The sequence below is a fragment of the Amia ocellicauda genome, chromosome 10 (genome assembly GCF_036373705.1).
Source record: "Amia ocellicauda isolate fAmiCal2 chromosome 10, fAmiCal2.hap1, whole genome shotgun sequence".
NCBI classification, from domain to species: domain Eukaryota; kingdom Metazoa; phylum Chordata; class Actinopteri; order Amiiformes; family Amiidae; genus Amia; species Amia ocellicauda.
Genome location: NC_089859.1, coordinates 15,875,630 through 15,889,581, shown reverse-complemented (window position 1 = coordinate 15,889,581; position 13,952 = coordinate 15,875,630). Strand labels below are relative to the sequence as shown.

Sequence of the window (13,952 nt, the reverse complement as noted above, 5' to 3'; positions counted from 1 at the left end):
TCAGGGCACGCATGAAAGCAGCGAGTGCAGCACCTGTTTGGAAAATAATGCACAAGGCTGGGTCAGTAATCCCCTGGTTACTGCTCTTGTATTGTTAATGTCTTTGGTGGGGGGGGGGGGGGGTAGCAGGGAGAGAAGAAAACAAAACAAAAAAGCATAATGCGTGTGCTGTGCTACATAGGTATATATAAATATATATAAACAAATATATATAAAATAAAATTGAGCACACAAGCACATTTCATCACATACTCACGGGAACCGTAGGCAGGAAGTCAGGTGTTTTGTGAGGGAAGAATAATACTGTGACACATACATGGCAATTCACTCACAATGAGGCTGGTTTCAAGTGACAGAGCAGTGATCTCTCACACTGGGGATTGAGTTACCGGCCCAGTATGCAGTCCCACACAGCTACTGTATTAAAGGGGAACAATGCCATCCATCTGAAATAAAACCTGGAGGAATGGAGAGGGTGGGAAAATAAACTTTGCTAATGATCAAACAAATGAAAAGGACCCAGATTTTGTTTCAAAATGAAAAACGCATTATAAATGTATATATACATTTTTTTCAATCAAAATGGATAAGAAGAATATGGCCAAATTAACAACTGTGATATATGTATGATGCAGCAGCACCACAACACTAAAAATAAAGCAGCAAAGGCACAAATGCACCTGCTCCAGGTAGCTCGCCCTCGGGCACCGTGCAGGGCCTGGGGCAGATGATCGATGGCTGACATTTCCACCACAGGTACAAACACGCTGCACAATGCCACTGCTAGGGTGCTGTTTGGGTGAGCACCTTAACGCACCCATGGCTCTATACATGCAATACATCCAGCCTCTCACTCAGAAGTGAATGGCAGCAGCTGTGTAGACAATGGCAGCCGTTACTTTTTAATTTCATTTTAATTTTGTAGCCTGGGTTCCAGCTGCTCTGGCCCATTGACATTGACACAACATCACCTACACTCACCTAAAGGATTATTAGGAACACCATACTAATATTGTGTTTGACCCCCTTTCGCCTTCAGATCTGCCTTAATTCTACGTGGCATTGATTCAACAAGGTGCTGAAAGCATTCTTTAGAAATGTTGGCCCATATTGATAGGATAGCATCTTGCAGTTGATGGAGATTTGTGGGATGCACATCCAGGGCACGAAGCTCCCGTTCCACCACATCCCAAAGATGCTCTATTGGGTTGAGATCTGGTGATTGTGGGGGCCAGTTTAGTACAGTGAACTCATTGTCATGTTCAAGAAACCAATTTGAAATGATTCGACCTTTGTGACATGGTGCATTATCCTGCTGGAAGTAGCCATCAGAGGATGGGTACATGGTGGTCATAAAGGGATGGACATGGTCAGAAACAATGCTCAGGTAGGCGGTGGCATTTAAACGATGCCCAATTGGCACTAAGGGGCCTAAAGTGTGCCAAGAAAACATCCCCCACACCATTACACCACCACCACCAGCCTGCACAGTGGTAACAAGGCATGATGGATCCATGTTCTCATTCTGTTTACGCCAAATTCTGACTCTACCATCTGAATGTCTCAACAGAAATCGAGACTCATCAGACCAGGCAACATTTTTCCAGTCTTCAACTGTCCAATTTTGGTGAGCTTGTGCAATTTGTAGCCTCTTTTTCCTATTTGTAGTGGAGATGAGTGGTACCCGGTGGGGTCTTCTGCTGTTGTAGCCCATCCGCCTCAAGGTTGTACGTGTTGTGGCTTCACAAATGCTTTGCTGCATACCTCGGTTGTAACGAGTGGTTATTTCAGTCAAAGTTGCTCTTCTATCAGCTTGAATCAGTCGGCCCATTCTCCTCTGACCTCTAGCATCAACAAGGCATTTTCGCCCACAGGACTGCCGCATACTGGATGTTTTTCCCTTTTCACACCATGCTTTGTAAACCCTAGAAATGGTTGTGCGTGAAAATCCCAGTAACTGAGCAGATTGTGAAATACTCAGACCGGCCCGTCTGGCACCAACAACCATGCCACGCTCAAAATTGCTTAAATCACCTTTCTTTCCCATTCAGACATTCAGTTTGGAGTTCAGGAGATTGTCTTGACCAGGACCACACCCCTAAATGCATTGAAGCAACTGCCATGTGATAGGTTGATTAGAAAATTGCATTAATGAGAAATTGAACAGGTGTTCCTAATAATCCTTTAGGTGAGTGTATACTGGTGGAGCTAAGGAGGAGAGGAGATCATGGAATTTCCACAGCTCTTGTATTGGTTGGCCTACTAGGTAAACACCGAGCATAACAAGACTGGAGTTCGCACACTGTGCATTGCAACACAACTCGAAGCATGCGTCGAACTTGTGGCTGGTGGCCCATGTGGTTCCAGCACAGCATTCTGGGAAGCAACCCCATGAGGTCACAGTGAAGAGTGAAGGCTGTACTCCAGAGCTAAGATCCAGCACTGCCACCACCTACTAAACCCTGAAATTTGTGGAAAAACAGATTGCACAATTCGCCCAAACCCCTGCCCTTCCCAGCACCGGAGACCACAGTCTGCACACGCTGCCGGGACATGCTAACACACACCACGGTGACAGGGGAACACAATACAAGCTCATATTCACGCACCCCCACCTCCCAGCAGCAGGTCTTTAATAATGCCAAGTACAAAAACAATTGGGCCTTAAAAACCTTCTGGCTCGGCTTCACAGGGAAGTGTTTGCTAACGCCAGGCTTCTGTTTTGGTATTAAAACAATTTGGATGACTTCCAGGGGCAAGATCCCAAAGAGTGTGGATGGGGGTGCGCTGCTGCAGCATAGGAAAGCACTGGGGGAGGGGGTAGCTTTGGAGTGTGTGGGGATACCAGACATAACCACCTAATAGTTGCATACAGGCCAGGCATTCAGTGTAAGTGTGGAGGTGCACAGTTGCTAGAAGAATGGCGAATTAATGCATTAAAAGCATTATGTAACATTAAATTAAAAAGGAAAAACGTGATTTTATTTTACACAAAAAGTGCTAACTAGAGTTATCAACACCCTCCAGCAAGGGACTGGAGTGTTGAAAGCTTTTAACCACACTGCCAATATCCATTCATGTGTACTGCTGCAATTCCAAACTTGTGCTATAAGTTTCAGAATCATCATCATCATAATAACCTTTATAATAAAGTGCACTCGTATTAGTGGCGTTCAAATTTTGTCAAAAGCAATTCGGTATTTGTGTTGCACAGATATCGCACGTTTTCATGGACTCACCATGTGACAGCACGTCCATTTCAAGTACATAGAACATTCACTGATACTTAAGAGAGAAAAGTGAGGAAGAGGGGAAATGAGAGGAAGGGGGGAAGAGGGCAGGGTGGTCTCATGGAATGTGGTGGGGGGGCGGGGGGGGGTAGCCCCATTGTTCCCAAAGAGAATACAGAGCGCTGGGTCACTCAGATGGAGAGAAAGACAAGTGCCTGGTGTGCGGGAGTGAGGGATGAGAAAGGCTGAGAAAAGAGGGAAGGGCATGCAGCAGCAAAAAGGGGAGACGGGGTGAATAAGAAATTAAAGAGAGAGAGTGGGGGGTAATGAAAGCTGAAGGGATGATTTTTTTTCATGCCTTCTTCTGAAGGGCATAGTAAAATTCTTGCACGCCAGCCCCCCCCACCCAAACACCCATCTCCCCCTTTGTCCTTGCCAAGAGCAAGTGTGTTATATTGGTAACACTTAACAATAATGGGCATTCTTTAGGGAGTGATGTAGGAATCCCACAGGAATGACACACGAACGCCTCCTGCGCTTCCACCGAGTTCTGATATCGATCATGTGTAGAAGCCCCGAACCCCAAACCTAGTCTGTAAACCCTATAAATCCTGTCTTTTTGTTTTCAATCGTGTGATGTCATACCACGTGTAGGGCCGTCTCTCCAGGGTTAACCTTCCATAACCACAGTGATCATGGGCCCAAGGGCTGCACATACAACCACAATACAGTACAGACCAGACTGGGGAGGTAGGGACTGGCACCTCGTAGGGTTAAATACACAGCCAACGAGCAGCAGACAAGCCACGTGCAAAGACGAGAAAAGCTGGAGACCACAAGAACAGCGAAACAGGCTGAGCCTCATCGCCCTGAACAAACTCTCTGCGCTCTCACACTGCGGGGCAGCACCGGTAAGACTGCTGGGGTCCTGAATCCACATCACTGCCGGCATCCCAGTGCATTGCCAGGCACGGAACTCTGAGGGACTGCACCATGTCTGCGGGCTGCACGCACACACGTGTGGGGCAGGTGTGGGGACACTCCCATTTTCCAAACGGACTTCACTCTCGCTTGGTGTGGAGAGGAGAGGGATGCGTGTGTTCGACAATGCTTTTCCAGCCAGGAACTCTGTCTCGCAGTCGGCACAGATCAGGGAAACGGAGCGCAACAAGCACCGCAGTCCAAGAGCAGAAAAGATCAAAATGAAAAATGAATAAAAACCAACCTGAAGATTAATTACAGCTAAGGTGCACAGAGAAGATGTTGGCACGACGGCAATCATATGAAGGGGCGGAAAAGACACCAAGATTACCCTAATCCACTAACTGTTGCAAAAATATATAGATTTAAAAAAGACTGCTCTCTTAATCGTTTTTAACCCGGCACACTGCACTTCCTCTCAGGCAGATCACAAATCTCACCCTCCACAAAGCCTGAAGCAGCTCACACCCACCTCACAGCTGATCCCCATAGCCCTGACACACAAACGGCCCCAGGAGTCACAGTTATAAGATAAGGTTAAAGGGAGGAGGAGGAGGAGGAGGAGGAGGGGAGGGGGGTAAACGTTTAGCACAGCTGTTACACAGGTACTTCTATTCATTTCTGCAGGGAGATATATTCTTCCCAGCGACTCACAGGGAGTTCCTTCCTGTCTGAAAGTTCCAAGCAGTCCTCCGTCATGTTACGGCCACCATGTGGCCAAAAAAACCAACAATCACACAGTGACGTGTTTGCTGCTCTTGGGGAATGGGAAGACTGTACTTGCAATAAGCACTTCACCAATTTTAGTAGATCACATTTCAGCTGGATACACCCGAACGTGGTACACAGACAAGGGCTGACAATGGCCCACTGCTGCTGAGCTCAGAGCACTACACGGTGGAAAGGGCAGGACTACGTGAGTGCAAATATGCGTTTCAATATTTCTATAGCTTGCGTCCACCATGAGCGTTAACCTGTTGTAGACTAGACTTAATTTTATTTTTATTTTTTTACAAATCCGATAAACACTGCCAGCAGAGTGTGGGGGTCGTGTGGACTGGAGGCAAAAACTGCTCTCATCTTCCTGGTGCAGTGCTTGAGCCCACACCAGCCAGCCCAGGGACCCTGACCCTGAGAAACACAGCAAACCACTGACAAAAAAAGAAAAAGTGTTCAACTGGACACAGTCCATTTATGACCCAGACATCTATAATTAAAGGACATCTTTTGAGGTTTGATGGAACATTTATGCCTTTGATGCTTAAAATGGTTCTATAAACTGCTCTTTATTTACTTATTGATTTGTTTATCTTTCATAACATGGGAGTGTAACGGAGATTAAAAACAGGAAAAAACTCTAAAGTTGGAAAAATACATAAAATCAACATAAAAACATAAAAAAAAACAGACAGAAGGATGACAACCATGCAGAGAGTTCCCCTTTTCCCATTATGTCTAGCTTGGCAAAATACTTTTTCCTATCCCCTTCTCATGCCCTGACCTCGGACTGTTTGCTGCAGTTAGTTATTAATTGGCATATTAGAGCTGCAGGGGCCAAAACAACAGCAGTTACCAGCACCAGGATGCCTTATCTAATCAGCTGAAAGGCAGAAAACGGCAGAGCATGACACCCTGCCCCCTGCAGCCCCTGGACTCAAACAAGCAATTACAAAATCAACAGATAAAGGGTAGGGAAAACAAAATCAATCAAATCCACCCATCAACCGATCCATAAAATCCATCAAGAAGGAGGGAGACTAATTTCCCCTGGCCGGCCTCTCGTCGCTTCCTGCTTTCCTGTACTGCTGCTGCTAACTGTGGAGTGACGCACCGACCTGCCAAAGCCAATCATCTTCTACCCCAATTACTGCAGAGGTGCTGGACGGCCAGGCGATGCCAGAAAGCAGGCCACCCCGGGTAACGGCTTGTTAAGCACAGCGTGACGCAACCCTGACCACATCCCCCTCTCCTGGGCACACCTGACACGTCTACAATAACAGAAAATAATTACTCGTGGATCTGTGGCTTTGATCCTAGGCATCTTGGGTGAGGCGGAAGGGAGGACTGTGTCAACGGCTGCCGAGGTGCACAGACGCAGGACAGGACCTCAGTGCAACTGCCGGGGACAGACAGTGTACCAAGGGGCTCAGGAGCACAGTTGCCACAGCTGCTGGGTCACTCTCTCACTCACACACTGAAACACTGACACACTCACACGACTGCTAGTCAGAGCAGACCAGTCTACACAGTCCACGCCATCCCATGCCGTGTCTGGTAGGTACCAACCACAGCAGCATAGCTTCATGACAAGACAGCCTTGAAGACCCCTAAGGAAAAGGGGGTCAGGAAGCGAGTCCTCCAGCAAAAACAGACAAGCCACCACACTGAGCAAAAGTAAATCACATTATAGAGCTGTGCAACCCATGCAGGCCTGCTGTAAAGGCACAGAGTACATCCCAATGTGGGAGCCAGATCTCATGACCAAGCCTCACCCCTCAGCACAGGGATTTTTCTTTAGGGTGTGTGGCCTGAGAGCCCAGCTGCAGACATTTCCCTTCCTTTTTTACTACCTGTGTTAACATGGTCTAGGAAAAGACTTATTCAGGCCCATTAACCATGGAATTATAAACAGACTTCTGAGAAAAATAACAAAACAGGGCCGATGTTAATAAGTGCTTATATATAAAGATTTTTTTAAGCGGTGGTAGGCAGACTGAAACCAGAATGCATTCCACTCCTTGAGCGCTCTCCCAACCGACTGGAGTATTCACTACTGATTTGCATGAAGTCCTTTTTATTCACAGTTGCCAAAAGGGGGGGGTCAGAGGGGGGCTGAATCACTGATTAAAAAACTCAATAAGTCAGCTTTCTGAACTAAGGGGATTTTGATTTTTCTTTCTATTTGCTTTGCAGGAGAAACTTATTGTTTATTTGCAGAGTGTCTTTTCAGGTATGGTCTGCTGCCCACCCAGTGGCATTTGTCTGCCTGAACACACATTCAAATCAAAGTTGAAATGCTGAAGACAAAATATTATTTAAAAAAATACAATAAAATGCAGAGTTGGAGGGGACTCTAAACTCGTGCTGCTTTACGACAACCTGCTTGTGTGCAACGTCTGTGGCACTGCACTGCACAGGAGACTCAATGAAGGGACGTAATTTCCCCATTTCAGAATTATTATTTATTTTGCTTTGTTGTTTTTATTTGGAAGATGTTCCTGCTGGGATGCTCGATGGGAAATTAAACAATTTCATGTAATCTTCTCTGCTGATCAGTCAGCACCACTGGCATTAATCTAGCTGCAATCCAGCCACTCTAAACAAAAATCAAAGGCACTGACTTAATGCAGAACAGAATTGGTTTCTCTCATCGGATTTTGACTTAATTAGAACACAAAAATACATGTTTAGACTAAAAGATATCTTGGCCCAGGCTGGGACAGACCTTCCCTTTCAATCATGCTTTCTTGGACAGAATTCTTTACCCTGGCAAGAGTAAGCACCATTTCCTTTCCAGCTTTCTTTATTTTAACTGATGAAACTATTTATTTTACCCTGAGCCCTTGCGCTTCACCTTTCACTGCATCCTATGAGTGCTGCAAACCCACTGACTGCGCCACTCCACCTCCCAGCCCTTACATTCTAACCACCAGCCAGCACAGCCTCCCATCCATACAACCTAACCGACAGACCTCTCTGCCAGCCCAGGCACTTGGCATGGACACAGGTCTTTGCAGTTGTTCGGCTGACAAACGCAGTTGGTACAAAACAGTCACAGGGCCCCTCCACTGTAACCTCACAGTCCATATCAACACCAGGAGTGTTGGACAATCACTAACTCAGTGCAGGACCTTACGTTAAAGAAAAATGTCAGGATACGACAACCAAAACAATAAATATTGTATTTATATTTCAACTGGTTTAAGTGCCCTACTTAGGACCCCAAAATCTGCACTGTATGAAATCAGGGAGATGGGTAACAGTGTCCTATGATGTGTGAGGCATCTGTTATAAACAACAGAACTTCACACAAAATGTTGCCATTCAAACCTGTGTGTGTGTGTGTGTGTGTGTGTGTACGATAACTAATAACATTTTAGTTACCACTAACTTTTTTTAAGACCTGGGTCTTAAAAAGTTACAGTGGTAACTAAAACGTTCTAAGAATACCTCAATTTTATTGTCTTATAAAATTGTTTTACAGAGTTGAAAATAAAACTATCCTATAAAATGTAAAATTGTATTTTATGTGTGTCTGTAGCAGGAGAAGTACACTAAAGTCAGTTAGGATTTTATTTTTTCCCCCCTTCTCCGTTAGTCTAGCCTAGCAGGGCTCCAGTGAATGGGTCCATTGACGCCTGTAGCGGGTGGTTTTCCCCTCGCTGACCGTCCTGCCGTCTTGCACTGCAGTTGAACTACACAGGGGTAGCTGCTGATTTCGTTGCCCCCCACCCCCACCCCCACCACACCACCCCCACCACACCATTCCCCCTCTCTTGCTCGGGTACAGCAATCAAGGAAGCCGGGGGTTGAATCACTCGCAATTAATCCACAATAAAACAATAGGGCCCCATAACAATGGCCCGCAGACATTCACTTCACACCTCGCAGAGAAAAAAACGTTCAAGGACTCGGTGACGCTTCCTCCAGATTAAATCTCTCCATTTACATGTCCATTATCGCGAACAAAGAGGTTAAAACTGCGCACAATCCCCTCCACTCGGTAATGGCACATTAGCTCCTGACTACAGTAAAGCCCTGCTCTCGCCTTCTTCACACGACGGCTAATCTGTGGGTCTTCGGCAATTACATTTTGGTGGGATTGTGTCCCAGGAGAGACCGGCCGGATGGAGAGAGTCCCGTCTCTCTTTCTTTCTTCGTCGCTGGTGCTGTCCCCCCCCTCCAACTCCAGTTGTGTCGTACAACGGTTACAACACATTACACATCATAAAGTCTGAAGTACATTAAGAAGTAAACGTGACTTGGTCGCCCCAAACCATGCTTGTTCGAAGTTACTTCTGAAAAAAGTGATTCATCCTCCCGACAAACTGTAAAACAGAACAGCAAATGCGGAGACAGCCAATTAAAAAAAAAAAAATCGGTATTAGTTTTGCAGATTCTGCCTTGTATAACGTCTGGATACAAAAAAAAAGCCAGACTGTCCACTTTTAAAGATGCATGTTTTAAAGCATTTCGGAAATAGACCTGCCACGAACAGCACACTGGTTAGTAATGTATCTGTATTCGACCACATTGTAACCAACTGTACAAGCAACAGGTAGGCGGTAGAATATTGATTTTGGAATAAAACTAATTGACAATGGCCACAATGCATCATCCTAAAACTGCAACAATTATACAACTCAGCCCGAGTATTCAACACAAAACAGCACCGAGACTGATGACGAGTAACACTGCGGACCGATGCGCAATCGACGCTCTTTCCTAACTGCAAATTCAATACATTCCCAATGCGACGCACAACGGGGGGGGAAACGAGACAAAGCTTTTCCAGAAAACCCCAAAACGCATGGCTCAAAAAGTCGATTTACGACCACACACTCTCACAGCTGATCTGTACTCGTATGGAAATATCGATACAAGGATTTAATAAGCGAGATCGTCTTGTAACAGCGCACAGATGGATGCCTCAACATGTGTACTGTACTCCCCCCACTGAAGTTCACACTGGCGTCCCACCACGATGGATGAGCCGACGGCGGCCAAGAGTCCCAACTCGCACAGCCATGGTGCTTTGTGTGTAAAATCCCAAATGAAAAGGCTCTTACCGCTGACTCCTTGGTGCGGGACGTCATTCAGATTGAAGCCCTTGGAGCCGTAAGCCTTGCGGACTTCCGTGCAACTCTTAGACTTGAGCTCTGCCTGCGCGGAGACGCAAATCACGGCTAAAGTGCAAATAAGCGACGGCACCAGCGTCCCCGTCATCGTAAGATCTCTTCAAAGACACAATACTAAATGGACAAGAGGTATAGTTGAAAAATAACGCGTTAGTCTTGTAGTCTGCTTTCCCCCCAGTAAGCGTGTTGTTCACATGCGGTAAAGTTTCCTCTCGGTGTCGTTTCGGAGTGGCCGCGCACTGGCACAGCACAGTTAACTAGCTGGACTTTTTTCTAGTGCCTAGTGCTGGGCCCTCCTTTCACTCCTGTGTGCAAAGAGTGAACAACAGTCCGCAGCAGAACCACACACTGGACACGGGCTGGATCTTCACAGGGAGGTCTACTCTGCCTTTTCTTGTGCGTCTGTCTTCCTCCAAGCTGGCCAGAAGATCAGCTAATGAAGCACCCAAAAACCCTAAACGTTTGGTTGACCGCAACGTTTCTGATAAAAAACAAAAACAAAAAAACACAACAAATCTCAGAAATAAGCCAACACAAAAAGTTCAAAACGAAAAAAAGCAGAAACTGGCTTTGGCATTCCCGTCGTTGCAGCTCCGGCGAGGTTGCGGTGACCGCAATGAAGGAAATGGAAACTCAGAAACAAAGTTAAAGTAAAAGTGTTTCTGCGCGGCGGCGGACAGAGTGCAGAGCTGATAGCTGGGCTCCGGTGGGAGGCAGTGCGGCGAGCTGGCGGCGGACAGCCAGCCTTGCGCGATCACGCAGGGGTTTTGGACAAAGAGCAGGGGCTGGTGGCGCTAAACACCTGGCCTGGAGTTTCGGGAATGGTGAAGGAGGGCGCGCCATGGTTGCACTTTTTTTTTTAGAGGCGTGTTTGGAGATCTTTGCAGTGCCACTGAAACCGGACTGGAGTTTGCGGAATGGATAAAAGATCCAAACTTGTTTTTCTTTTAAGAGACTGTACATAATAATAGTATATACACATATAAAGAAAGAGAGAGGGGGGAAGAGAGATGGGTGGGTTATTTTTATACTTGTTTCTTTTCCAAAGGACTAAGGTTTAAAAACAAAAACAAAATTCTGACACAATCACTGAAACATTCCTTATCTTCGCTCACATATAGTTGAACTTTGGACTTAAATACATGAGTGTTTGAGTGTAATCGATGACTTCTGTAGGCCTGCTTTAACCTCTCCGAACCTTTGGCCGAGCCAATGAGCAAAAGGCTGCAGGACACATGACCCCAGTCCTGTTTACAGCCCTGTGAAGACCACACTAATGAGTCCCAGAGACCCACGCATTGACACAGAGGAATGTATGTATACAGATCACAGGGCAGTGCAGAAAGACATGCTCAGCAGGGGGAAATATTAATATTAAACATAACAAAAAATGCATGCTGAAGACTCATATTTAAATAGCTCCCAGCAAATCTGCAGTGCAGAAACACACACAGATTCACACAATAACAGAGAACTAGGGTATGGTTACATGAAGATTCCTCTCAGTTTTCCCTGAACTGGTCCTTGACTTGAAGGGTGTTTCACAAGGCACCTCAACACATTGAGGTAAATAGGCTCCTCCAGAGAAAAGCTGCTGTATGTATCACTGAAGTAATTCAACACTTATGGTGTTTATGCAACTAGTCACAGCCCCCTACACAGCTATCCCATACAGATATTCACAACAACGACAGAGACAGGCCTAATCACACACACTTTTGCAAACTCACACACACAAACAGAAACACATGTATTAATAACAATAATAATAATAATAATAATAATAATAATAATAATAATAATAATAATAATAGTAATAATAATAATAATAATAATAATAATAATAATAATAATAATAATAATAATAATATTTGACCCTGTGAATACCCATCTTGGTACAGTAGAGAGTGACAGTGTGGTGAGGATTGGTTAGGTGTATCTCAAGGTTGTATCCTTGTGTTACACTGCATTTCCTGCGCCAGACGTTTGCAAATGAGGGAGCCAGGGCTGGCACTCCCTAAACAGGGCGAGTGATGTTTCAGTCCCCCAACCCGTGCAGGCTTGGAGGGATGCATGTGCACACAGCTGCAGGCGTGCTGAATGGGACTGACCCCTGAAAGGACTGGATATCCCATTCTCTTAAAAAGAAAAACCAACAACAAAGATCTGAGCTGGATCTGAAAACCATCATGGATCTCCACAGTGTTGGGTGCATCTCAAGGGATGGTGACAAAGACGACAGCAAGAGCAAGAGCAAAAGCAAGAAAACCCGCAAGTGAAAAGGCGATAAAATAAGTATTTTTCTTGGCCTGGAATTAAAAGAAAAATGACACAAGCAAAAAATAAAATAGAAAAAACAACAACTAAAAAAACAAACAAACATAAAATTGCATGTGGTTTTGATTTCAGAGCAGTGGGGTTGGATCTCGCCCCCTATAAAAAGAGCAATCCCTTTCCCGGTCTGGGATTGAGCTTTCAGGGCTCCTCAGGGGGACTGCAGCAGGCACCTCCTGAAAATCAGCGCAGCCCCAGAACACCTCCTCCACCTGGCCTGCTGTGCATCTCCTCACGCATTAGCTGCACTGGTCCATCAGAGGGGACGCGCCTCGAGATCCCCAGTGAGGGAGCAGGCTGGGATCGCAACCTTCCCCTGCCTATCTGGGGTGGGAATACAGACAGAGAAGGAGAAAGGGAGGGAAGGAGTTTTGAGCCACTTACAGCTTGATGTTGAGGCCAAGAACTAGAAAAACAACTCTTCAGCTGTTATTATATTTACTGTATTTGTTAGTGTGTGTGCGTGTTTGTGTGTGTATGTGTGCGTGTACGTGCGCTTGTATGTTGATTGTTTGGTCTTTATTGTTTGGAGCCTAAATTCAAGTCGTCCCCTCATCCTACATACACACATAAATAAATAAATAAATAAATAAATAAATACAATTTTAAAAAATGCAGCCAAGGCGGCAAAATGGAAACAATCAATCATTCCGTTGAACCCTGGGAAAAAGTCTTTCTTCTTTTGTTTTCTTCATTCTCGCTGTCTCCGCTGTGCTGAAGTTTATTAATTTATTAGATTTTTTGTCTGCTGCTTGAAAGATCCCAGAGTCTGATCTAATGATCTAATAATACAAACCAGTGCCTTCACCCTGCAGATTAAGTGAAATGCTAATTCTGCAATTAAGTTTCTGATTGTAATTTGGGGGACGGGGGATGGGGGGGGTTGTGTGCTCATTCCTTTCTGTTAAGTTGGACCAAATGCCCCTCCCAGAGTCAACGCGCTGTGGGCCAACAGAGGCTTTCAGTCAGGGATGGCTGATGCTGTTGGTCTGGCACTAGGACATGTACAATATGCTTGCAGGAGTACAGGCCGAGAACAAGTCGAGGCCTGCAGAGAACATGCCATGACTTGTGCCTCTGTGCTTGTGTGTGTGTGTATGTGTGCCTGAGTGTATGGTGTGTCCATGTCTGGAGTTTTGGGGGACATTTCGAGGATTACATTCTATTGTCTATTGTAATCACAAATTCCACTGGCAGATCTCTTTTATTTTCCCAGACTACTTTGGTGAAATCCAAGATCCAATAGGAGGGCACAATGTGAGGGATATCTGTGAGTGGCCGATTGTTTGTGAGTGTGTGTGTGTGTGTGCTGAGGTGAGCCTGACTTTGCATGCCAGTAAAGGTCCGTGTAGGCCTGCTGTGGAGCAGGTCACGGTGATTGTCCTTCACACTCTTATGCCGAGCCCGGTTCATGCAACTGCCAGTGATGTTTATAACTGGGTAGATTTAAATTAAGCCATTGTTTGTGTTTAGTGTGTGTGTTTTTCTTCTTCCTGCCCTGCTGTATTATCCAGTGCTTTTCCCCAGAATGGCTGCTGCTGTTGTCGTG

The 13,952-nt window shown here is 45.6% G+C and overlaps 1 protein-coding gene across 1 annotated transcript in view; it reads right to left on the bottom strand.

Moving 5' to 3' along the window:
- The window catches only part of gpc4 (glypican 4), a 40,269-nt gene extending 29,427 nt beyond the window's left edge, over positions 1–10,842 (bottom strand). Inside the window, exon 1 of the mRNA XM_066715214.1 lies at positions 10,001–10,842. Within this exon, the coding sequence (XP_066571311.1) occupies positions 10,001–10,157 (157 nt within the window). The 5' untranslated portion in view covers positions 10,158–10,842. The remainder of the gene's footprint in view (positions 1–10,000) is intronic.
- Between the last annotated feature and the right edge of the window lie 3,110 nt (positions 10,843–13,952).